Source organism: Amaranthus tricolor, chromosome 4, assembly GCF_026212465.1.
Source record: "Amaranthus tricolor cultivar Red isolate AtriRed21 chromosome 4, ASM2621246v1, whole genome shotgun sequence".
Taxonomy (NCBI): Eukaryota; Viridiplantae; Streptophyta; class Magnoliopsida; order Caryophyllales; family Amaranthaceae; genus Amaranthus; species Amaranthus tricolor.
The window spans coordinates 12,876,163-12,900,369 of NC_080050.1; the positions used below are offsets into that span (position 1 = coordinate 12,876,163).

At 36.5% G+C, this 24,207-nt stretch overlaps 1 protein-coding gene across 2 annotated transcripts in view; it reads right to left on the reverse strand.

Annotated features, from left to right (window-relative positions):
- LOC130809834 (BEACH domain-containing protein C2) overlaps positions 1-23,889 on the reverse strand; it is a 30,158-nt gene extending 6,269 nt beyond the window's left edge. Inside the window, exons 1-28 of one of the 2 annotated variants that reach the window (XM_057675665.1) lie at positions 23,535-23,889; positions 20,975-22,983; positions 19,622-20,409; positions 18,780-19,517; positions 17,463-17,597; positions 15,956-16,060; positions 15,371-15,484; positions 14,861-14,937; positions 13,017-13,098; positions 10,596-10,910; positions 9,856-10,475; positions 7,662-7,746; positions 7,264-7,458; positions 6,093-6,638; positions 5,837-5,980; positions 5,199-5,672; positions 4,756-4,901; positions 4,509-4,578; positions 4,297-4,380; positions 4,079-4,135; positions 3,921-3,989; positions 3,734-3,820; positions 3,542-3,658; positions 3,022-3,171; positions 2,014-2,098; positions 1,809-1,929; positions 1,611-1,707; positions 1,388-1,501 (exon numbers count right to left, since the gene is read on the reverse strand). In XM_057675665.1, coding sequence (XP_057531648.1) covers positions 1,388-1,501; positions 1,611-1,707; positions 1,809-1,929; positions 2,014-2,098; positions 3,022-3,171; positions 3,542-3,658; positions 3,734-3,820; positions 3,921-3,989; positions 4,079-4,135; positions 4,297-4,380; positions 4,509-4,578; positions 4,756-4,901; positions 5,199-5,672; positions 5,837-5,980; positions 6,093-6,638; positions 7,264-7,458; positions 7,662-7,746; positions 9,856-10,475; positions 10,596-10,910; positions 13,017-13,098; positions 14,861-14,937; positions 15,371-15,484; positions 15,956-16,060; positions 17,463-17,597; positions 18,780-19,517; positions 19,622-20,409; positions 20,975-22,928 — 7,569 coding nt within the window. In that variant the 5' untranslated portion in view covers positions 22,929-22,983; positions 23,535-23,889. Of the gene's footprint in view, positions 1-1,387; positions 1,502-1,610; positions 1,708-1,808; positions 1,930-2,013; positions 2,099-3,021; positions 3,172-3,541; positions 3,659-3,733; positions 3,821-3,920; positions 3,990-4,078; positions 4,136-4,296; positions 4,381-4,508; positions 4,579-4,755; positions 4,902-5,198; positions 5,673-5,836; positions 5,981-6,092; positions 6,639-7,263; positions 7,459-7,661; positions 7,747-9,855; positions 10,476-10,595; positions 10,911-13,016; positions 13,099-14,860; positions 14,938-15,370; positions 15,485-15,955; positions 16,061-17,462; positions 17,598-18,779; positions 19,518-19,621; positions 20,410-20,974; positions 22,984-23,489 lie in introns of both variants that reach the window. The other variant, XM_057675666.1, reaches the window with a different exon arrangement.
- Positions 23,890-24,207: the final 318 nt, after the last annotated feature.

Consider the following 24,207-nt stretch of genomic DNA (forward strand, 5'->3'; position numbering starts at 1 on the left):
GAGTCTATTATCAAACTGTATATGATATGACAAACTTCCACAAAATTTACTAGGATAAAGGAAAAACAAGTCTAAAAGGAGGCAAAGTTATGTAGCTGAATCTGCAAATTCATCATCTTAGCCTTGATGAATATAGTAGAATCTCATGCTGAGGAGACCTATGATTTTTATGCAAGCTTTTGCAGATGAGTTATGTCGAATAAGTTGAACAAAAAAGGCAAAAGTTTTGCAGGTATGCAATCTTGGTCTATCCATGAGGTGCAGAAGATTTCTAGGCTTAATCAATGTTTGACAACGTTAGTTTTAAGTTGCCATTGCTAAATGGTAACAAGCAGAACCCTTGGAATTCTGGCATGTTGCCAGATTCTCTAATTTATGAGAACAGGGAAAGATTTTACTGTTCAATTTCAATAGTAAATAAGTACTTTCCTCATTTTTTAATCTCAAAACATTTGAAATTGGCATGCATTTAAGAAACTAGGAGACTAGAGAGTGTTTTAATTTCCACCATTTGCTTCCTTTTGAGTATATTTAGAAAAGAAAGTTGTCCTACTTGTTTACACAGTTGGTAGAAAGATGGGTAAAAGGTAAACAAAGACCACAATACTTAATAATATTAGAAAAGCTGCACTAATTAAGAAGTTTCCCGAAGAGGAATATGCTGCAATTAAAATATTTCGGGCTTTCAACAACTCCCTATATTAATACAGCATGATTTGTGCATTTTTCCACCTCTTAACATTCTTTAGGATTCATGCTCCTATCTATATATTCTTATGACTCGAAATCTTCATAATCTTAATTCTTTGGTCTTGAGAGTATCTTCAAAACTAAAAATAAATTTAGCACAATAAAGAGAACGTGGTAGCAAAAAACAAGTTAAACAGAATTACCTATATCTTGCACATATAATATTATTGGACACAAAAATGAGATAGCAAACAAATGAAGCAAAGAGACCATAATCAGCAATTTTTTTTTTTTCATGTTTTCAAATTGTATGCCGTGTTACTTTTGTACTAACTACTAAGTGATGTTAGTAGATACTTAAGACAATCAAAATTGTAATTGCTAATTCCAGCAAATATATGGTATACCATATACATCATCCCGAAAAAAGTAAAGCAGAGCACAAAGCAGGTTTCCACAATAGTAGCATAAGAAGAAATTTTCATGCATAGTAATCTTGATATTTAACTCAAATAGACAAATCCAATATATCAAGTGTGAGATAAAAAAATAAAAAATAAATAAAAAAAAAATAAAAAACCAAGAAAGCACATAAATTTGAAAAAGGGAGCAGAAATATTGTTATATCCTAGGACAAAGGACATGCTCATTTTAAGCAAGATTAAATGATAGCAATCAACAGTTTGAACCAGGCTACCTGCAGTTGAAGCACCTCCGTTAATGGCATTCTTTTTATGTGAGGAGTTGTCAAAAGCTGAGATGGGGTTTGCCCAAAATACGCAATCTGATCCTGAGTGGCACGTTGTTGTACCTTGTATAACAATCAAACAAAAGCTCAACGCAGGGAAAAAGGAAATATACATTGTAACTGGACAATTCAATGTCAAACTAGAAAAATAATTTATTGAAAGTTATCTTACAGGGTCAGCTATTTTTTCAATATCAACTGTTCCTTCATATGTAATGTAAAAGAAAACATTATTTGCTGCTATGGCCTCTCTTCCCCGTTGTTTATACCTGCACATTCACATCATTTACGTGTTGGGGAAATAAATGGCCTTTTTTGTTTTCTCAAAAGAAAATTTCAAGGAAGATTAAAACCACCTAGCATAACTCACCCAAATATCAGGTCAATCCACTCATGTAAATGAGCAGAAACATACTCACTCTCAAGTGCCATTCTATTCTTATGGATGAACTCAACAGGATTTTCTGCCCACGGAGGTAGCTTGACAGAATCTGAATGAAAGCACAAGAAGATACATCAGTCTTCTTTAATGTACTAAATCCTAGTAATATATAAAATATTTATCAACAGCATACCAAGCTTTTGACCAAGCTGTGTGGTACCAAAATCAATAGAGTTTTCATTGGTCAACGTTTCAGGGAGGTAAAAGAGCTCTGGAACCTAAGACCACAATGATGAAGAAGTTAGCTGGGGAAACCCAATCAAAGCACTACATAATTGCATAATGGAGCCCACATTCTGTTCATCTAACTTTTACAGAACTCAATGGTATAAATTTAATTGATCAAGGGTTTTCCTTATTAAAGTGTTCAATGGTCAAAACTCAATTGATTTATTAAACTGTTATGAATGCAGGACAGATTCTATTACAAAGTAAGCACAGTAAAGGAAATAGTAAAGGAAATGTAAGAACAGTGATTGATTTCGAGTATCAGGAAATTCCAAACGTTCAAGGTACTATTTCATTTAATTTTTAGCATAACCATTACAAAGCATTCCTCCCAATATATATTGTGTACTTTCTGATTCTAGGACACCTCATCAAATCTAATAACATAATTATTCCTTCTAGAATATTCAGCCCACAAACAAAGTTGCAGCATTTTTTTGTTATGACCTCATTGACTGCCTACAGCCATGTCATCCATTCATTGCATCTGCCGCCTCATCATTGTTGGGTTGTTGTTTGTTTCTCCTTTGTTACATCACCACTATTGGCAGCCTCCACTTGCATAACATAAACTAGTGCTTATATTTATGCTTTCAAAACCAGCTCTTGCAAAACTATGTATACGCTGAATAGAACAAAGAATAATTATCTCCCCCAACGGCCCAATCCTAAATGTTTTTCAAACTTTTGACTTGCCAATTAAGCTAGTGCTAAACTTCTTCACTTTGTCTGCATAAAAAGGCTCTATCCATCACATAAATGTTTTGTCTCTAACACCCCATGTACTTACTATGTGGTTCTATTTCCATCCGTATTGTATTCTTTTATGACATCCAACCTCAATGAGATAAACAGTAAGACACATAGCGGGAATCATACATAGAAACGCTGAAAATATGAAAGGTGTATATACCAATTCCTTCACATCACTCATCTCTTCGAGAACTCCATCCCAAGTTGCAGCAATATCAGCAAACATCCTGTCGGCATGGTCAAACTTTTCTCCTTGCAATTGAATAGAGAGCGTGGTGAAAGGCTCGATTCGAACAAGGTAATAGAGCACCTAGTGACAAAGACCAGACCATTATACATGGGGAGGCCATACCAAAATTAAAAAGGAAAACTCATAAATGTCATATAAGTTTTGATAATGGAATCATCGTTTAAAAAATAGAACATTGCAAAATTCAATCCTTCCTATTTCCCAATTTTTTCACAAACTATACCCCAAAGAAAAAAATAAAAAACAGTTGAATAAGATTATAAATACAATACAGGCTATTATAATCCCAAAAAATTATTTAATAAATTCCAAACCCACCAATTTAATTTTTATAAATAGGTTGTGGAGCTTTCACTGAAGGATAAGGAAACATCATATGCCAATAGAAAAGCTACAAAACATTTACAGACAACAGAAAGAAAAAACCTACCGTTCCAGCACTTGAATAATGTGAACCATAATGGAACTTCGGGATAACAGGATCATCAAAGCTGGAATATCGCTCCTGGAATTTTTTCAAGCGTTCAGGATTTAGTGCACCAACAGGCTGTCAGAGAGGCTAATGTGTTAGAACTTAGAAGAACTAAAGATCTGAGTTAAAAAAGTATTATGTTTTATCCACCTTTGAAAGGTCTCGATAAGAAGAAGGATTAGAAAGATCCAACTTCTGCGAGGTATAATCAGACAAAATCCAAGGGAATACTGGATACTGCATTGGAAATTTTAAAGTGTGATATTAACGATTACAAAGGGTCAGCAAAAATGGTAGAAAAATCTTCGCAAAACACTAATGCAATAATCAATGGAACCTGGGTGATATCATTATAACTACGCCCAGCCAGTGTGTTGAGCTGCATTAGGTATTCAAAGTTGCTAATCTGAAAATGTCAACATGCATTGTAAATTTCTCATGGATAAGCATAGATGACGAGTAAAAGACTCAGAAATTCATATAATAATGTCTTACCTCCCATCTAGCCCAACGCTCCATCAGCTGAGTTCTTTTTAAAAGCTGATCAGGTCTCTACAAGTTAATAAACACAGAAAAATAATCAAAACGAGCATGAGGCGGCAGAAAAGATATCAACAACGGTGAAACCAACTATCATAGACAACAAAAAAGTAGATCAAGTTTCAAAGCAAAATTCAGCAAGAAGACTGAATTAAAGCAGCATCAGAAAAAACCTGAGTCGCAAGATATATATTGTTCAAATGAGGAGGACGTGCATTAACAATAGCCCGGTAAGCATTTCTTCTACCTTCACTAGTCTACAAAGCAAAAAAGTACATACATCTCAGATGAATAGCAACTCCCTTTCACGTTAGAAGCAGATATATTTTCATGAAATAAAGCAAAAAGTCAAAAACAAGAAAATTTGCAAACGACGTCACTATACCGCAAAATCGAAAAAGTAATTAAAACGGTCAAGCATGAAGAGCTCTAGTGCACTCCTTCTCAATAGATATCTGCAAGCAGAAATGAAAGTAAAAAAATAAATCATGACAGTCGAAGCTATGCCCAGAAAAAAATTGTGAACATATTTTAAGAGTAAAATTCACCACTAAAACTACATTACAAAATCATCCAAAGAAGAGACAGTCAAATATGATAAAAGTTCATTATAAATGAAACATCATACAAACCTTCTACTATATATTTGATGAAGTGAAGATATTAACCAGCTATGATTTTTTTCCTGGTCCCTATTTTCTGAATTTTGATCTAGTTCACTGCCTGATGAATTCGCCTCAATGTTCTCAGCAATAAAATTAATTTTTTTTGTTGTTATCTGAAAATGAACCATCATAAGATATAAAACCTAAAAAAGATCATTGGCTGAAAAAGCAATCATTATGCAGATGTTTGAGTTAGTTAATCTCAATCCCCATGAATATTAAGTAATAAAAAAGGCATTGTAACAGATCCCTCATTCTATATTATAAGCTCATAATTGCTACAGTTCCAATGTTAAAAGACATTATTGAGATCCATATCCCTTACAGAAAAATTTAACCCACAATACTTCATATATAGCAAAATTCAAAAACAATAAAACACACAGTAGTACAAGGCATACAAGACTTACTTGAAAGGTTCCACGAACAACCTTCAGTGGCCTCACCATTGAGCAAGGAAGTTCAAGCATGATTCTCTCATCAAGCTCACTAGGAACATACCCAGGAGCAACAACAGATGAATCCTGGGCCATACCTTGGCCGCTAGTAGTTGGTGCTTCAGTAGAATCCGACAACACTTGAGTACATGATTCAGCTCCACTGGAATTCCTAGAGTGATTCTCATGGTGCTCCCCATCGAAATCAATACTAACCCTATTATTGACATTAGCAAGCTCATCTTCATTTAATGCATCTGCAGAAATTGCTTCAGCTGCTAGGACAGATGCATTTGATGCATTAATCACACGCTGGTGCTCCTCCTTAGTAGCATTATCATTTTCATAATCAGCTGCAGCGCCAAGATGAGCTGAGCCTCTGTAATTCCTCCGTAGGCACCTTCTCATCCTTGAAGAACTTTCCATGAGGTCTACCTTCCAGAAAACCTGTAAAAAAAACAAGTCATTACCTGAGGAGCACAATTTAAAGATTACATGTGGATTGTTCAAATGCATTGGCCCTTAGGCAGAAACAACCAAAGATAAGTCCTTAAAAGGATTCATGTCAGAAATAAAAATAGTACTGCAGTGCGTAAAATATGATTACATACACGCTCAGGATTGCATAGTTGGTTGCTAAATGGTCCAAAAAGACATTTCAACTCTATCAAATAATGAATTAATTTCCTCCATGCACGACTACCAATGGCTTGACGGTGGCGTGCTAACATTTCTACTTGAGATCGCCTATCAATCTGCAAAAAAAACAGTGCCATCAAGAATTGCTACAAGAACGCATGAAGAAAACAATCCAGTAAAATAACGACTGCATTTCCCATCCCTCCAGGGAAAGGAGTCATAGCGGACCTCTGATCGCTGGATGTTCCGAGCCAAAGCAAGACTTGCAACAAGGACAGCAATAAATTTGTAGGAAAAAGCGGTGAAGTCTTTGCTATAGACTGATTTGGTATCAACTGGCTGCAAGCATTCCATCCAAGCAGTTCCCATGGCCTCTGAATGAGTCCATCTCCTAACACGCTCCATGTCACTTGCATTTCTTCGTTGACCAGATGTAGCCATTGCTACAGCACTAAGGCCTCTCCCTGAACCAATTTTAGCATCTCGTTCCAGATCACGGGCTGCAGCTAAGGCAGCAGCTTTTGCAGCTGCCTTGTCTTTTGGAAAAGCAGAAGACCTGTTCGGAATATTTGATGGCCTTTGAAAACTCGAAAACGTCTGAAGCTTCACTGCCTTACGCTCAAGCAATGAGGCATCACGCTTAAGCTGAGTTGTTGATGCACGTGTTGGAGCATCACCCCCAGAAGCACCAGCAGCAATCATAGCCAACGCCATAGCAGCAGGCGGAGATGCAAAAGCAGCAGCCCAGGCAGGAGATACCATAGCAAGAGCTCCCTGAACATTTGCGTGCATTAGTCAACTAAATGGACACAATAGAGCTGCATGTAAGGTTAGTTTATTTTGAAAAACATAAGAGAGCATTGAACATTAAGGACATTCAAGATGTGTAAGAAGCTGCGAAATGTCCATCGAATATGGGACTTCAAATCATGCCACAAGTCATTGGACCACCAATAATAATAAATTTGTGTGAAAGAAACACATCAACAAATACAAAGTGCATCAAACATTAAACTTTTCACCACTGCAAGAAAACCTTAAAAAAAATTTAAAAAATACAAAGAGATTAGTAACTAGCTTCTTCATTGTTCCACGATAACTTACATAATGTAAACACTGGAGAAATTTCAGCTTTGTTCAAGTCAACAGTGAGGGAAAAAGGCATTAATGTCAATTAGTTGATGCAAACTCTCATTGACGTCAAAAATGACATGTTAAGGCATATAGCAGTTTATACAAAGCACTTCTTAGAAAACATGATTAAAAAAAGTTGCTAGTAAATAAATGGAGTAATTTTCAGGACAAAATCTGCACTTAGTAATTAAAGGAAATAAGCCACTGTAGAGCACATCATTAGAAACAACAGACTAAGTAAATGAAATAGTAAACTATCCATTACCTCTATAGGAAGAGAATCTGCAGCCAGAGCACGATCATCAACAACCAGAGGGTTAAGACCATCAGCACTCGCAAGTTCATGAATTCCAGCTAATAGTGGCCTCCATCTTCGTAGAATGGCGACAAACGGAGGCACAATAGCCTCTAGATATTGTTTACGGAGAGGATTTCTATCCTTTCCGACAGCATGCCACATCTGGAGACATTCAAAATTAATTTGTTATTACAAGACAACAAGGCCAATCATATCTAGACTTTCATCTAATAATGATCAAACAATAGACAACCAAAATACTTCTTAGAACAGCCAGAAAGCTATAATGTAAAAGCACCAGACATAAATAGCCAACTCTATAATTATTACTCAATTTAATGTAACCTGAATTTGGTCAAACTAACCTCAGCATAGAGGACACAGGACGCAACTAATACCCTCTGTCGTTTGGACTCGGAGATAGGCATGTTTAGAACAGGTGAAAGGACACTGCACAACATTATCAAGAAAAACGTTACACGATGAACAAGATGAAAAAGAAGAATGAATGAATTTGAATTCGAGAATAAAGAACAATCAAAATTTTCGATCTCAATTGCTTTAAGCGTAAAATTCAAAATTTAAAGCATTTGTAATACTGATTCATTGCAGAAGCATTTGTTAAACAAAAGGCTTATATAAACTATAATTCAAGCCCATTGTCCTCACTCCTCACCATTGTCCACACCTCATTCCCCCTATCTATGATTGCATAGTTCTAAGATTCGAATAGACCAAGTAAAAACGAACTTCCAAAAATGGGCATCATATCATTTGTGTGGCACATCCGCGAAACAGAAGTGTCAAATTATCTTACTGCTCCATAGCCAATTTTAGACAATTCCACTCAGCTGATCTTTGGTTAGCTAAATCTCAATATTTTGCATAAAACATGAAGTAAATGATCTTTATTAGAGTTGTTCAAATGTGACCTGATTCGAAAACCCGAACCAAAACCGAAAGTTAACCAGCTCGAAAATATGCTCTTTTTTAGGTTTATCGAACCGACATTATCCGAACTGAAGTGGCACCCGAACCGATTTACGACCGAAAATCGTAAAATCGAACCCGAACTGCAACCGATTTCTTATAACCATTAATCGAACTGAACCGAGTCATATCCGACCCGAATCATGCTCAAAATTGAACTCGATCCGGCTAAAACCGACTTAACCTGAACGAATTTTAATCGAAATGCTGTAAACCTGAATCATTTTTTAACATAGAGGTATGATCGACTCATATTCAATCATCTTATTAGTTAATCTAATAAAGTAATAGAAATTTTAATAAATTAAATTTTATAAATACATGGTTTCATATATTTAGAGTTAATAATCAACGGTCAATATTTATTTAACTATTTTTAGTCAAATTAGATGAAAAATGATAAATCTTTAATTTTAATTTACAGTCAAACAAGTAAACGTAACAAGGTAATAATCACTAACTGATTTGCATTTTAACTATTTTGCTTTAAGTAAAGGGAATCTTATCATCAATTAAAAAATGACTAACAAATATTGACTCGATCTATAGTAATTAGTAATTCGTAGCTGAATTCTACTAGAAAATAATACCCGAACCCGATCTGTACCTGGTAAAACCAAACCAATTATTAACCGATGAAACCCGAGACCGATTAACTACTCGACACAAACTTCAACCGACACCAAATCGATGCTAACCCGATAGCTCAAATAACTGATCTCTAACCGAGTCGTGACTAACCGACCCGACCCGAGTGTGATCCCGCCGTAACACGCATCCGAAATAAAACCAAACCGAATGACACCCGTCCGAAACCGACCCGATCACCCAAATGAACACCTCTAATCTTTATTCCCTCTCCTCTCATGCCCTCTTTCTACTTTCTATAACAAAGATGCTTCGGACTCTTTTGAAAAGAAAGACTTCAATTATAAATCACACGTGGCCTCAATGATAGCTTCTCATACAAACAGCACAATAAAGGGTTGGTTGTCATAAAATAAGGCTTCTGCCAATTAAGCAGAATGGCCCAGCAATAGTGCAACATATTGGCTGCACCACGACATCGCTGCATTGTGAAGGTTTGACCAACGTCAGTCCCTATAACTGAAAAACCCTTTGCATTGACCGCTTAAGTGATTTCATAATTGTTACATCTTGCAATATGCAAAAAGAAGATCGCATCATATTGTAGTGGCGGAGTTTTAATGTTTTTCAAATTTACCGAAACAATACTAACACAACGTAAATTTGTTAAAAATTGCGTTTCTGGTCAGTTCGGAGGAAATCTCATGGTCTCGGGCAATATTTTGACCAATCTAACTGTTTAAATTTCCATCAAAAGCAATTCTGCAACCGCATTTGAGATTTGATACACTTGTAAAAACCCAAAAAACTAGAAAGCAAACAAGCCACAACCACATAAACTACACAAGCTCAAAGCATATCAATTGTATAAATTGAACCAGCAAGAAATAAAAGAATTCCAAAGCGTTAATGCATGAGCACGAGAGTAATGCAGTAATAAAAAAAAAGGCAAACAAAACGCAGCAATTGCTATTCATTTACCTCCACAATAATGCAGATCTAGGTTTTCTAGTAGACACTCTATTAATATTATCCACCACTGTATTGCCTGTATTTCTATGTGATCCATCTAATGATGCATCCTCGAAAGTTGAATTTCTCATAAGCATGTTTTCATCGCCATTGTCTTCTTCTCTCATTGAAACAAGCACCATACGGAGCATGCATAAGAATGGCTGATCACTATCTAATAGTTGGTAAAGAGCTGCCATACCACCCATTCCTGTACCAGATCCTCCACCAATACCTAGACCACCACCAAGTCCAGATTCATCTAACAATAATGCTTGCAGCATAGTAACAGATTTTTTTATCAAAGGAAGCTCAATCCAGCATCCATTTTCGTCCTTTTCTAAAACAGAGTTCCAAGACTCCCAGCCACTGCCACCACCACCAAATACAGCAGCTTTTGGAGGAAGACCAACACCATACCAAAGCCGGCTTCGGTATTTCCATCCCTCTGCCAAATCTTTTGTACAACTTCCAAAAGAGACAAATGCACAAGAAACGGATTCATAAGGTTCAGCTGCAGCTGCAGCAGTTAATCTTTCCATAACCGCCGCAGAAATTTGCCCATTTTCATCAGCCATTGACGTGAGAAGCTAAGAAAACAGAATAGGTGAAAAAAAGCTAATGTAAATGATATGATAATGAATAACATCCAAAGAAATGGAGAATTGCATACAATACCAAGAAAGGGAAAATATATCACATCCACATACATCAAGGGGGAGTCCTCCAGTGTTTCCAGACCATGCTTTACGGTCACTTAAAACATCTTTTGGCTCTCCAGAACTCGAGTCTGATGATATTGAGCGACTAGCCGATGAAAGTGATGACGCCGTGCAATTAGCAGTACGAGCGCAAAATAGTTTGCTCTGTAAGCGTAAATGATCCTCAACTAGCATCAGAATAACAATAGCATTCTCAACCAATGCCACGGAAAGCTGAGCAGCATTTTCAGCTTCTGCCCTGGCATTTATTGGTGAGGAACACTCGGCAGCAACACCAGCTGCAGCCGCTGCAATGACTTCAGTCTGCTCAGAAAGAAACCAATAAGCATAAGGTTAGCAAAAGTCTTCATTTTTTATGGTAAACTGTACATTATTGTATTACTGGGATTTTCAAACTCATTTCCAACACATGTTCATGTCTGATTGCCTCACTCGGCTATTTGTGACAATATTCCATAATTTTGGCCCAAAATGAAGTGTTGAAGAAGAGTCCGAATGTCAAGGATCCAACACAAGTATTTGAACTAAAATAAAGAGTCCAAGTAATGTAGATTAAACTACAGCATAGTTGCAATAAAGAGTATAAGGCATGGAAAAACGTCACAGTCGCGGATGCGTTTCCGAAAACGGTCATGGTGTCATGGAAAACTGTTATTACGGAGAAATAACGCGAATTGCGGGCAATGTGGTGTGAGTTGTTTAGTGGAGTATGACCTTTTCCAACCTCCTCACAAAAAGTGGTAGGCTGTAAAATGTCTGAGCCATATGGTTTTCAAATCACATGACACATCTTACCAAAAAGATATGTATGACCTAGACTTACAAATTGAGATGGTAAAAAATCGAAATGAATGGAGAAGAAGAATTTATGTAAACAAGCATTGGGACTGATATATTGGTTCATGTAGCCGACCCCAATCGTTTGGAAATAAGGCTCAAACATTCTTGTTGTTATTGTTGTATTTTAAAATACAAGGAACAAATAAATAAATTTCAACCATGAGGCAGAGCTAAATATAAATAGTTTGAAGACCCAACACTACTCAGTAAAATGAATCAACTTATTTTTGTGTTCCTAGGTCTATTTTTGCTACCATAAATTAGACCACAAAGGTAATTATTTGAAACCAGCAATATGTGACATATTTGATAAAAACGGGTGTGAAATATAGTAATGTGCAAAAATATGTTAGATGGATAAACCACAATAGTCAAGAGGTAGTATTTGGCAATCTTCCATGGAAGAAGAATAACTAGAAGACAAGAATATGAAAGTTTGAGGAATGCCAAAGTATGAAGGCTGATTCCACATTCTAAAATTGCCAGCATATGGGGATAAAAAAGTGATGATTTAGAGGTAGAATAGGAAAATTAATTGAAGGATCAACAGAGTACAGGCACAACTAAAGTTTTTTTCTAGATTAGAATGTGAGTCCAATGGATTGCATCTACTCCTGTCTACTAACTCTGTCATCGTCTCCCAAAAACCACTGTGGAAAATGTTCAACATAGGAGCTCATATGGGTATGAAACCTGGGGATGCCATGGGAACTTACACAATAATCAAGCACCATTCCAAAAGAAAATGTTGGCTGAAACAATTGACCAACATTACAGGTAAGAAACTTCGAATATGGAATTAGTATTAGAAGGATCAGAAGGAGAATGTAATAACAAGTGAATTATGATGTCTACTGACTTATAGAAGACTTTGGCAGCAAGGAGTAAGTGCTAGGTTGACGCAGTATTAGCATTTGAAACTATCCTTCTCTTTAAAGTAATAATGAGATACCTCATGAGGAATTAATATCATGAACAAAAGCACCTGATGAGAGATGATGTTCTACAGAAAACTTTATAATCAACCTTCCCAGATGACCATCTTCCAACTCTTCACATCTCCCAAGAGAAACAGAAAGTAATATCATGGACAAAACCCAAAAATAGCATGGCTTTTTACATCAATCATGACTAAATTTTTAGATAGTCTCAACAAGGACAAGAAATATAAATAGCTACACTATTCTTCCAACACATATGATGCTTCACCGATATTTTTTTCTAGAAGAGAACATCTAATTTCTAAGTCGTCGCTAAACATGAGAATTGCTGTACACATAGAGCTGATGTTAAACACCTCATGAGGAAAGAATCAGCTTCCACTTGATAATTATTTCTTTAAGTAAACTTCATGTGATCATGAACAATATAACAGACTGATTGATAAGAAGGTCCAAACTCAATTGCCAAGTTGATGAACGTTTTCTCATCCTTTTCAGGGGCACGACTGTGTCACTTCACTAGGTTACTCCTCATAAGACATCCCTTAAAAAGAAACCAAGTACAAAAAAGAAAATAAAGGTAATCTTCTCTGCAAACAGAGCCTAATATATATAAGACTATTATTACCTGAACCTGAAGTTCCCTAGCAGAGAAATCCAGCAAACTACCCAGAAGTCTTCTTTTGAAAATAGGTAATGATTCCTCGCGTCTAGAAAAGAAAATGATGAAAATAATCAATGACCTCTATTTATGTAAATAGAAGATCGAATTTAAAGATAGGCAGGTGATGCAGTCATAACTGCTCTGCCCTCTAAAGTCTAAACCAGTCCAGTTGCTTATAGTAAAAGTAACTATAATTGGACAGCAAAGCAAAATTCCAACTTTGTGGCCATCGAGATCGGTAAAAAAAGGTTATCCCAGAACACGAGAAGGTCCTTTTAAGTATATGATAGTAAATAATTTAAAAGAAATTTCAGAGCAATGGAATTTTGAAGTATCAAAACCTGGACAGCAATCCTAGAGCAAGATACACTGATATGAAAAATAAATAGAAGTCATTCATAAGACACTCAAAACCCTGCAACCTCTCTTGTTGCATCTACTGATGAAAAGCTGGAGAAACAATTCTTTCTGAAGCAAGTTACACTAGCAGTTTTCCAAAAAAAAAAAAAAAAAAAAAAAAAAAAAAAAAAAAAAAAAAAAAAAGAATCTGAGTTTTTATGGGTCTTTTCAAACATCATAGTATACGCATGAATCAGATAAGTCTTTATCCTTCCATGACTAGATAAGCTCCTGAAGATACAACATGGTAAATCTCCCTCTCCATGTAAGAAGCTACTTTAAAATTTCCAATTAAACTTCCAAGTACTCTAATTCATGACATTGTAGTAAGCACACGGACACATACACACAAACAGTTAGGCTCCATTCTATTTTTATATTATGGAAGTTGTCATGAATGTTAAATGACCTAATCCAAAGCCAACACTTCCATCTTAAGATTATTAAATATTTCAGTAACAGTAACAACTCATTTGGTTATTGGTCAACTGTGAGAATGGTGATGAAATGTAATGTAATTTAGCTAGAAATATTACTTGACAAGGTTTGAAGTTATGCTTGTCTTACTCAAGTAAATTTTTTTCTTCACAAAGTTCTTTCTCGTCAATCAGAGCGCATTAGGTGGTAATGGAAAATTCGAAAGAAAAAAATTCTTAAAAATGACTGCTTTGTTGTGATGGGAATGACATAGCATAATTCATCAAAATTAACATTAACGCTCATTCCTATTACCAATAGTTAATACCATTAGCCAAATGATGTGTAAGAACAATAGAAATTATAAAAAAGCTTCCCAGATGTTTTACCACTAGTATCAGACATAAGTAGGTTATCACACCCATAGTAAGTGAAACCAAGAAACCTTAATTGTGACTAGTTTCACCGAAGAAGATGGATATGTTGACATTTTATTAATACTGTTGATAAGAAAGAAAGAAAGAAAGAAAGAAGCAGATTTGGAGGGCAGAGCTCTGTCAATTGTTTAAAGTTCCTAATTAAGGTAACTATCTTGTATTTGTGATGAGGGCATGAGTTTCTCGTACAAGCATGCTTGAGCATTTGCGTGACATCTTAAATGTGTCTTTGTAGCATACATCTAGCCTAACTTCCCCCACCCTTTAAAAAAAAATGAAAAGCTACTAGTAAAACATTTACCAAAGCAGGGCCACACTAATAGATCATCTCGCTAATGATTTATTTTTAATGGATATAACATCATAACTTTGGGCTTCTATACATCATATGCATATTATAACAGACAAGGCAGCTAAAATACAAGGACAAAAAGAATGGTCGGCCAGAACCAGTGAGACGATGCGAGATCTAGAAACAATTGTGCTATCTAATATATTCAGTCTCCCTCATATAAAGGCAAAAAAATTACTTCAGATTCAACGCTAATGTATTACCTCATACGATGATCTCCAGAACTAGATCCACCCACCATAGAGAGCCACTCTGCACAATGAATTGTTGATTCAATATCCTGTAAAAGGAAAATATAGCAAACAATGAATGTTTATAATGCTTTGAGTATAGCATGACATAGGGAGAACACCATTGCACCAGACATTGATTACAGAAGTAGACAGATGCAGTAGCATAATTTATGAAATAAAGCAAACAAAGGTTATAGAACATGCTGATACCTAGAAAACTAAACTCAGCATAGAGAATAAAGAAAAGACATAAAAATAAAAGAACTTTCAAGTGCATTTTGGTTCAAAAAGAAGAGAAACATTAAAGAAACGGAAGCGAAAAGGCATCACTAATCAAGCAAATCATTGTTAAAGTATGAAACAAAATATTTTGAGCAAATCCAATCCAGACAATGCATCAAGAATATAGTTTTTTCCATCTAAAAAACACAAGATTATTCCAGACGTAAAGTACAGAAGAAATGAACCAAGTAAACCAACCTTCCATCCATCCTTTTGACGCATTGAATGCTCTAACATAATGATCAAAAAATTGTGTATAAGATCTTCTACATCCCCTATGCTTGAAGAATTCAAGTTCTTATCTGGAGCTCTCTAATCAAACAAGAGAACTTAGCATCAGTCCACAATTTATAAATACATAAAAGGAAGCTAGATGAAGATCGTAAACATTTTATAAAAAAACGTTGGATAATCTCAAGCACATTATGCTTTTCCATATCTATGAAGCTCAAAGACAGACATCCCTTATCTTCTAAATAGTACAACTACAGACAGGGCAAGGGCGGGGATAACGGGGAGATACAAGAAGTGGTAAGTGGCATCAAGGAAACATGAAGGGTAATTGGGCAAAATGCATTTCTGAATTTTTTTTAAAAAATAATTGTTTCATGAAAATGTACATGGAAGGCTGAATTTAAATTCATTATATCCCCCAAGTTTTTATAATTTTTTCCGTTTTCAGCTTTATAGTTCCCTAAATTTTTGAAAAAAAAAAGTGTCATCCCTGCCTCCATCCAAGATAATATCGTAAAGGTGTTTTCTAAACGGAAAGGGTGATAATACCTCAAAATTTGAAATCAGAACCTCCAAAAGCCATTCAGGCCATTCCTCCATTTGAGTCAGGCAGCTACGGTTATCTGGATGGCTGCAAGCTAAAAACAGGAGATCCTGAAATCAAAGACAACAATATAGAAACCTAAATAATGTAGAAAGTTGCAATAAACTAATAGGAAAACAATATATTGGAATCCAATACTTGAGAAATTTTATTATTTTGTCAATTCTAAAACAGACAAGCACATAATGACATTGAACAATCTAAGACAGAAACACATTATAGGTGTGCAGCATTGTGACTAAACAAGGTTATCTGCCGAGTTGTAAAGGTTTTTAATTCCTTAGAATGAGACTACCTTCATCATAGAGGTGAAAAAAATGCCTTTTGAACAGTTGATATCTCATAGTTTCTGCTGATATTTGGTGGTATGATAACCGCATTACCTCACTGTTACCACTACCAAATCGCAATTGAAACCGTATTTTTTCATTATGTGAAGTGTCATGACCTTAGCGCTTTGAAAAAAGATAATATCAATATCCAAGAGTAACATGTATGAGAACTGAGAATACAAGTAGACATAGATTTCAGAACCTTGCAGAAGCAGAGATACGTATTCACTTATTATTTAACAATTCTAAAATTGTAGCATCAACAAGGCCATCCAAATGAAACTTGAACAAAATCTAAAACGGACTATTCACAGGACAAGAATGAGAGAGTAAAATACAGTCCATATAAGTTGCCTATCACTACTGATAGAAATGGTGGCACAACAAGATACAGCTAACAATATCAAAGGACAACATCCAAGGAGCTTTTTAAATGACCTGTTCACACTTTATTATCAACCACGCCTAAAGTTAACAAGACATCTAAAGTTTTCAGATACAAAATGAAAAGGAAAGTCAAGGAGCCTTTTGATGCTTGACCCAATCACACATCCATTCACTGAAGGATAGGACAGCATCAAAGTCTATCAGGAAAACAACATATCTCTTAGAAGGTGTACCTTATTTCTATGCTTGCCTAGCAAATAAATGCCTCTTCCATTGCATAATAAAATACAAAACTACAAATTTAATAAAATTAATGATTGATAAAACCATCAACAGTACTCGAGGCTAAATACTGTAGAACAAAGTGGATAGAAAACCTATAGACAGAGACAAAGATATGTATGCCAAATTTGATCCTGCAGAAAAACTTCCATCCCATTTCATCCCTGCCACCCCACCACCTGCCCTTTCACACAGAAGTGTCCATTATTTATTGCCAACAAAAAAGGAATTAGAAATGCTATCATTCTTGAACTATTTTCTCTTCCTTTTATTGCCACGAATTACTATCTACATTGTTTTAAGAACAAAGATGAATATATCTGAAATCCGAAGCTCAAAAAAGAATTGACCCACACACTTCACATGTTACATTAAGCTGTATTTGGAAAACCAACTATACTAGTCAACAAGTGCAACAGTTTGACAAGCATATAATAGCAGATGACACTACCTGCAGCACTCGACTTTGCAATGCTGTAGGTGCAAAGGGAAGTGACCTTAAAAGGACCAGCAAAAGCTGTAGATGTTCAAATCGATGTCCAGAATCATACAAATTCAAACCATCTTCAGTTGATGTAGCATTAATCTGTGATAATAAAATAAAGTCATTTATTCAGAACTGAATCCTAAAACGTTGTACAAGAAACCAACAAAGAGCCTAAATATTACACGTAGATGATAGTAACAGCAGCAGAAAAAGTGAAACATAAAATATTGAACACAATCAGCCAGCCCAAATGATCGTACCAGAGTTTACATTGTTTTCATGATTACTACTTCCCAGCTCATTGTACAGCAAATATCATTTACTACAAATAAATTTACTAAGAACTACCAAAGGTAAAGAGATTTATATATATATACACACACATGGCCAAAAATGAAAATTTCCTAGAGAAACATGGCCAAGAAAATATTTTTTGTACTCAAGATTTATAAAAGAATTCTGCATTGCATTTCCTGCAAGATCTGTGTAATTTTACAAAATTTCTCACCCTTTATTGACATACAGGACAAGACAAGACCACACAACTGATTGAGGTCATACATGGAGCAGACCAATCGTAGTGCCCCTTTTTCTTCTTCCTGTGTGCCCAGGCATTCTTTTCATCAGGAAAGGGATAAGGTAAGGGCACAGGTTCAGCATGTCTACAGCCAAGTCTATCTTAATTATTTTTTTTATCTAATTTTGTCCTTTTGATTAATGACTAATCATGCTCTTCAGTTACAGAGTGAATACCTCCATCCTCGACATATAGAAACTTACTCAGAGAGGAACACACAATAGATTCTACCACAAATGACAACTCACTCTAGGTCTACTGATTTTCATTAAGCCAGAAGGTGTGCTACAAATCACTCCCAATTACTATGAGGTGGAACTTGGTAGGCCCTAATCAGAATTAAATGGTACCTATGCCCTCCTTACATATACAAAAGGGCAGAGTTTTGATAGAAGGCATAAAAAAGGTCAAAAATAAGTAATATATGGTAGTAAATATGTCATTTATTAGAATTATTTAGACTGATGAGACTCAGATAGAGAGTAGTGACGTCTGACGAGACGAATTGGAATATTTAGACTGCAATATGATGTGAAATCCTCACACTAAAAACCCCATTACTAAAGTGACAAACTAAAAAGAACTAGTGAACATATAAAGCCAAAAAAAATGAAGAACACAACAATGCTAAAGTATTAATGCGAACATATGGGGACCATGAATAAAAACCAATAAAAAATTGAGATACTGAACAAAAATCATACTGAGGCTGCCAATAAAGCTGTGTACACATTTGTAGTCATCAGCCTTCTTGGTGCCGCCTGAAATGCCTTATGCAAAGCAAAAAGTAAGAGAGAAACTTTATCATCAAACATCGAGCCACCTGTATCTGGTAATCCAGCACTACTTGTGACAACAGGCAACGAATTATTGGAGTTAAATTTTACATGTCCTGACGCAACTAGAATGCCCAGCAATTTAATGACACCAACCACAATGCCATCAATTTTATCAAAATTGTATGCATTATTCCTTGCATTATCAGCACTAATTGACAAGTTAATTCCACCAACATTTTTAGCAAAAAAACTCTCTTGAACTGATATCATTCTCTCCATAGACATCCCTGAAGAGAGATCACCATAATCACTAAGAATTTCCAATATTTCAAGGTCTACCCGGTTTTTACCGCTAATAGATTCTGCTCCCTTTTCAATATGAGAACGAAGCTTCTTCTCTTCAAGTGACACAACATTTCTACCATCACTACTTTCTAATACTCCATCCTCCTGATCCACTTCAGAACCATGTAACGACGTGTCCTGGTCATCATTTTCGGGAGAGTCAAAAAAATCTAAATCACCAGCCTTTGCTTCACGCTGCAAAAGAACAAGCAGTGTTTCTATCCCACCACATGATAAAAAGGCTTCAGCAAAAGTCTGAGCTCGTGATGTCTTCGGTTGCACAACCAACCTATAGATTAGGTGCAAAACTCTAGCAACCTGAAAAAAAATGTAATAATCAACTTCTGACTAAAGCCTCATCAAAATAGCAAACAGATTCACTTTGAAAAACTAAAATATAATGCCAGAATCTCCAGCATTACCTGATTTGGCTGTGAACAGTCCACCAGAAAACAGAGCAGACAACGCATGTCATCTACAGCAAGTGAAGGTGGTGCTGCCACCATAAGAAGCTCAATTACAACTAGAAGTTCATCGATCAAGGCATTCACTTCACCAATCGGACGGGTTTCCTCATTTAGAGAAAAAGTATTGACTGAGTCCTTTTCTCGAATAGTCCAGTAGCATTTTCTGCATGCATCAAGAAGCATTTGAATAGCATTTGCATCACGCATGACAGACGATTCAGTGAAAACCATATCGGCCAAAGATGACAGAAGTTTCTTTTGCAGACCATAGTTGCACAAGCTCCAAATCCTCAGATCTAATAAAAGAGTACTAAATAGCTGCACTTTGAGAGCATGGTTATGTTTCTGAGCTTGGCACAGGGAAACGACAGCCGCAACAAGTTCCTCATCTGCTACACCATCATGATGTTTTGCATCAGCTGAAGACAACGATTGTAGAAGAAAATGCAAGATCATAGACAACACCTCCGGCCCTCTAGCACGACATATTTCTTCATTGTTTCCAGGGTGTCGCATAGCCATGGCAATGATTCTAAAAATTGGAGCAGCTAAAGCAGCTGTGGCCAAAGATAAAGTAAGATTCCCTGGTTTTGGTTCCAATCTATCATTGTTCACATTGGTAACAGTCAACGGAAGCAATGAGATTGGACCACCATAAGCCAACGCCCATAATGAATCAACTGGCCGTACCCTCAAAGCAACATGTACTTGCCCAAGCACTTCAGCCGGTCTGCGAAGCGCGCCTGAAAAAAAACATGCACTGTCAGCACAACACAACTGCAGTCAAATCCCGATGGAAATTATCTCCATGTCTAAATTGCTGTGAGAATAAATCTCAAGTCTTTCTTAAAAAGATCAAAATAAGACTGCTGTGGATTAAAGAACTACCAATGTCTATGGATTAGAATTTAAATCAATAAGCAGGCTTTTGGTTCCTAGGACCTTTAGTAGACAAGAGCACCAAATAGATGTAATGTACTAATGCAGGGTAAATAATGACCAAAGAGAATTACGAAAAAGAATGGTGTAATAATTATGCTTCAGGGTCACTTCAGAAAGACCCTAAAAGAACTCTGTCCTCTGGAATGGGGTTTAGAGATATCCGAAGATTAAGATTGTTCATCGAATCAGGAGACCAACTCTTCAAGCCCATATCAGCTAGATAGCATAAAAAAATGAATAAATAACTATCTACAGCAACTATGGACTTTAACAATTGAAGCCCAAAAGTCTAAAAGAATCATGACTGCAGGTGCTTCCAAAACATGCTAATGATCTACATTTAATAAACACCATAAGTTTAAATACCTGCAGCACCACTTGGTGAAGCATCTGGACAAAATCGCCCATTGAGCAACCTCGGGTGATAAAGAAGGTGCAGGGAGCCAGCCAAGTCCGCATCAAGACGCAAATTTTCTTCCGCCATTTTTTGTACATGGTCGCTCATTGACAACCAAGTTTGTCCAACCGCACTTCCAAAAGACGGTAGCACATCACCTCCTCTAGAAGCCAAACGTGCCATCTTATCCGGGCCAATCGGTTCCTTAAATATATATACAGGTCCCATTTCAGCAAAAAGGGGGCATTGACGACGACGTCGTTGTAAACCTGCCATCGTAGGCGGAGGATTTGTCCCTATGCAACAAAATGCTAGCGGCTTCGAGATGCGAGGAAAGTCAAAAGGACGAGTCTCATGCAAAGACCCATCAATGTACAACCTCAGCTCACTCTCTGCCTTGCCAAGTAAACTTTGTTTGCAAGTATGCTCTAAGCCAATGAAATACCAACATTGTGGCTTAAATGCATGAGTAAAATGCAAAGAAGCCTTCTTTCCCTTACCAGTACCACATTCAACCACCAAAAAATGTGCATGAAAATATGCCTCCAAACCCTGATTATCAGCAGACAAGAAACTAAATAGTCGTGGCATGTGTGCTGTGCCTTCACCAGCAAGTGCACTTGCAGCAGCAGCAGCAGACATTGGTGATGATTTTCCAGCTGTGGCAGCAGCAGCTGCTGCAATAGCGGCAGCGGCAGTTGCAGTATTTATAGTGTCTGCAAACGACTCTACATATATCCATGTTGCAAATGCATACCCACTGCCAAAAGGCCAACGACTTTCCCCAGGACCCAACAAACCAGAGCTCTCACCATCAAATTCAAATGTGCTAGCTGGACCTCTTGATTCCTTTCCACCAACTGCCTTCTCCAGTGCATGCATTAAACGCGGAGCCCATGCAGTGGTAAGTGTCTTTGAGATAACCTCAAGCCACCTACGCAAATCAACCACACTTAAAGAATGCCCAGACAAATACTGGATACAATAGCATAGAGCACTGCCATCCCAATCCATCTGCTGCATAGAGTTACCACTTGGTTCAAAAACTTTTTCAGCAGATCTAATGAGAACACCTAATAAACCAGCAGTTGAGCACATTGCTCTATTTCTTGTGCATGACCGTAAAATAGCTAACAATCCTCTAACCATTCGTGTCCTAGGGGACATTACACCCATACTATCACCAGCACAAGGTAGCCAAGGTATCAACTCACCTGCAACAATTGCAGCCCTAGAATTCAGCATAACACTAGGAGGATTATTACCTTGATCTTCCTCAAAACTTTCAACGCCCCCCATTGTGGCCAGAAGAGAATCAATCACTAAAAAGGATAAGGCATCATCATACTCATCACCAAAGGCCTCAGCACCCGTCACAATCTTCTTAAGTTTGTCTAAGCTTTCTGGCTTTCCCATAATAGCAGAGTCAATTAGATGTAAAAGCTCTGGGGACACACTAGATATTGCACCTTTCGGCCTTGTTTTCTGAGGCGGCTCAGTAGACAAAACCTTATCATCAATATGATTTCGCATATGACCAAAACTGGAACTATTAGTTTTATGCCTCGACTCTACACCATCTACAAGTCTTCCATGTGACAAGTCCTCGGTTTTCTCCGCTCGACCAGATGGACTTACTGCACTATCAGAAGCCATTGATGCACCTGAGCCATCACGATGATGAAGTCCACCGCCACTATTCTCTTGATCATTTAAAGATACCTGCTCAAACCCTTCATCTTCAACATTATCTGTCACCAAACTGCCAGACGTATCACCCCTGTAATCCTCCCCAGCAACAATTTCATCAGGATGCAGAACTGGTGATGGTACCTCTTCTTCTCCGATCAAAGCACCTCCTCCTCCATCTAAATCTAAATCATCCACAGAAATATCTACAAGGTCGACATCATCTTTTTCCATTATACCACTTTCTTTAGACCTAGCAACCTCTCATACTAGCAATGATAATTACCACCTGAATTCAAGAGACCCTGTCAGCAAACTACGTCCAGACAAAATGCAAAATGAATTAAACATATATCATTCTGATATAACACAAGATGATTTCAATCTTGATAATGAAATTGTCCATCAAAATTTTACATCATCCAATTACAATTGTATACAAACATCAAATATGAAATTGAGTAATAATTAACTCTCCTGTAAACAAAACATCATACTTAATAGCTATTAAGTAATAATTAACTCTCCTGTAAACAAAACTTCAGCTTGCAAGTTGCAAATTTAATTAATTAAATTTTAAGATAAGCAAGATTAAAGTGACGAAAACGTAACTGCATTTATATACAATTAAATAAATATCACTGATCTACTGACAAAGATGTGATCAAAGCACAGCCATCAAACTCAAACAAAATGCAAGTGAACTCGTCAATTAATAAATGCACGTCATCCAAACGTGGACTAATTCCAATACATTAGATACAAAAACACAATAGTTTTCAATCATCACATAACCTAATTATAGGCGAATCGAAGAATTTGCGAGGAAAAAAAGGTCACCGTTGTGAATGATCCGGCAATGTGAATCAGATGTTGCAGATGATCGAAGAGAAAACGATAGGAATATTAGAGAGAAAAAAGGAGACTGAAAGGGGGAGCGAGAAGAAATGAGCGCGAGAGATGCAAAAATGTGCGACGAAGTGGACCTCCACTTTTTCTCTCTCCGGTCGGTAGTTTTATGTGCGAAAATTACAAAATGAGCTTAGCTGCAGGGAAATGATGTTCATAGGAGATGAAATTAGAAATGGAAGACGAAGAACGGAGCATTTTAGTAAAACTAGCTAGATCTAATGGATGTTTGTGGGTTACCAAATGTCTTTCCATTATTCAAAAACATGTTTTTCCAAAATCTATGAAAAGTCTATTTTCTGTGAAACTCGCTAAAGATTTGTATTATATAGAATAGGAACAATCGTTTGATATTGACCGATTTAACGGAATTGTTTTAAAATCTTTATGACAATGGACTTTTAATGGAATTTTTTAACGAAGTAAATTAATCCAACCCTCGCGCTTATTGATTTTTTCGCTTTTATAAAAATAATTGAAATAGGTAACATGTTCGGCTGAAGTCCCCAAGGGATCTGAACATATATGACTTTGGAAATTTTTTTTACTGATATGCCCCAAGAAATTTGAAGCTAAGGGGCGGATGAGAACAATAAATAAGAAA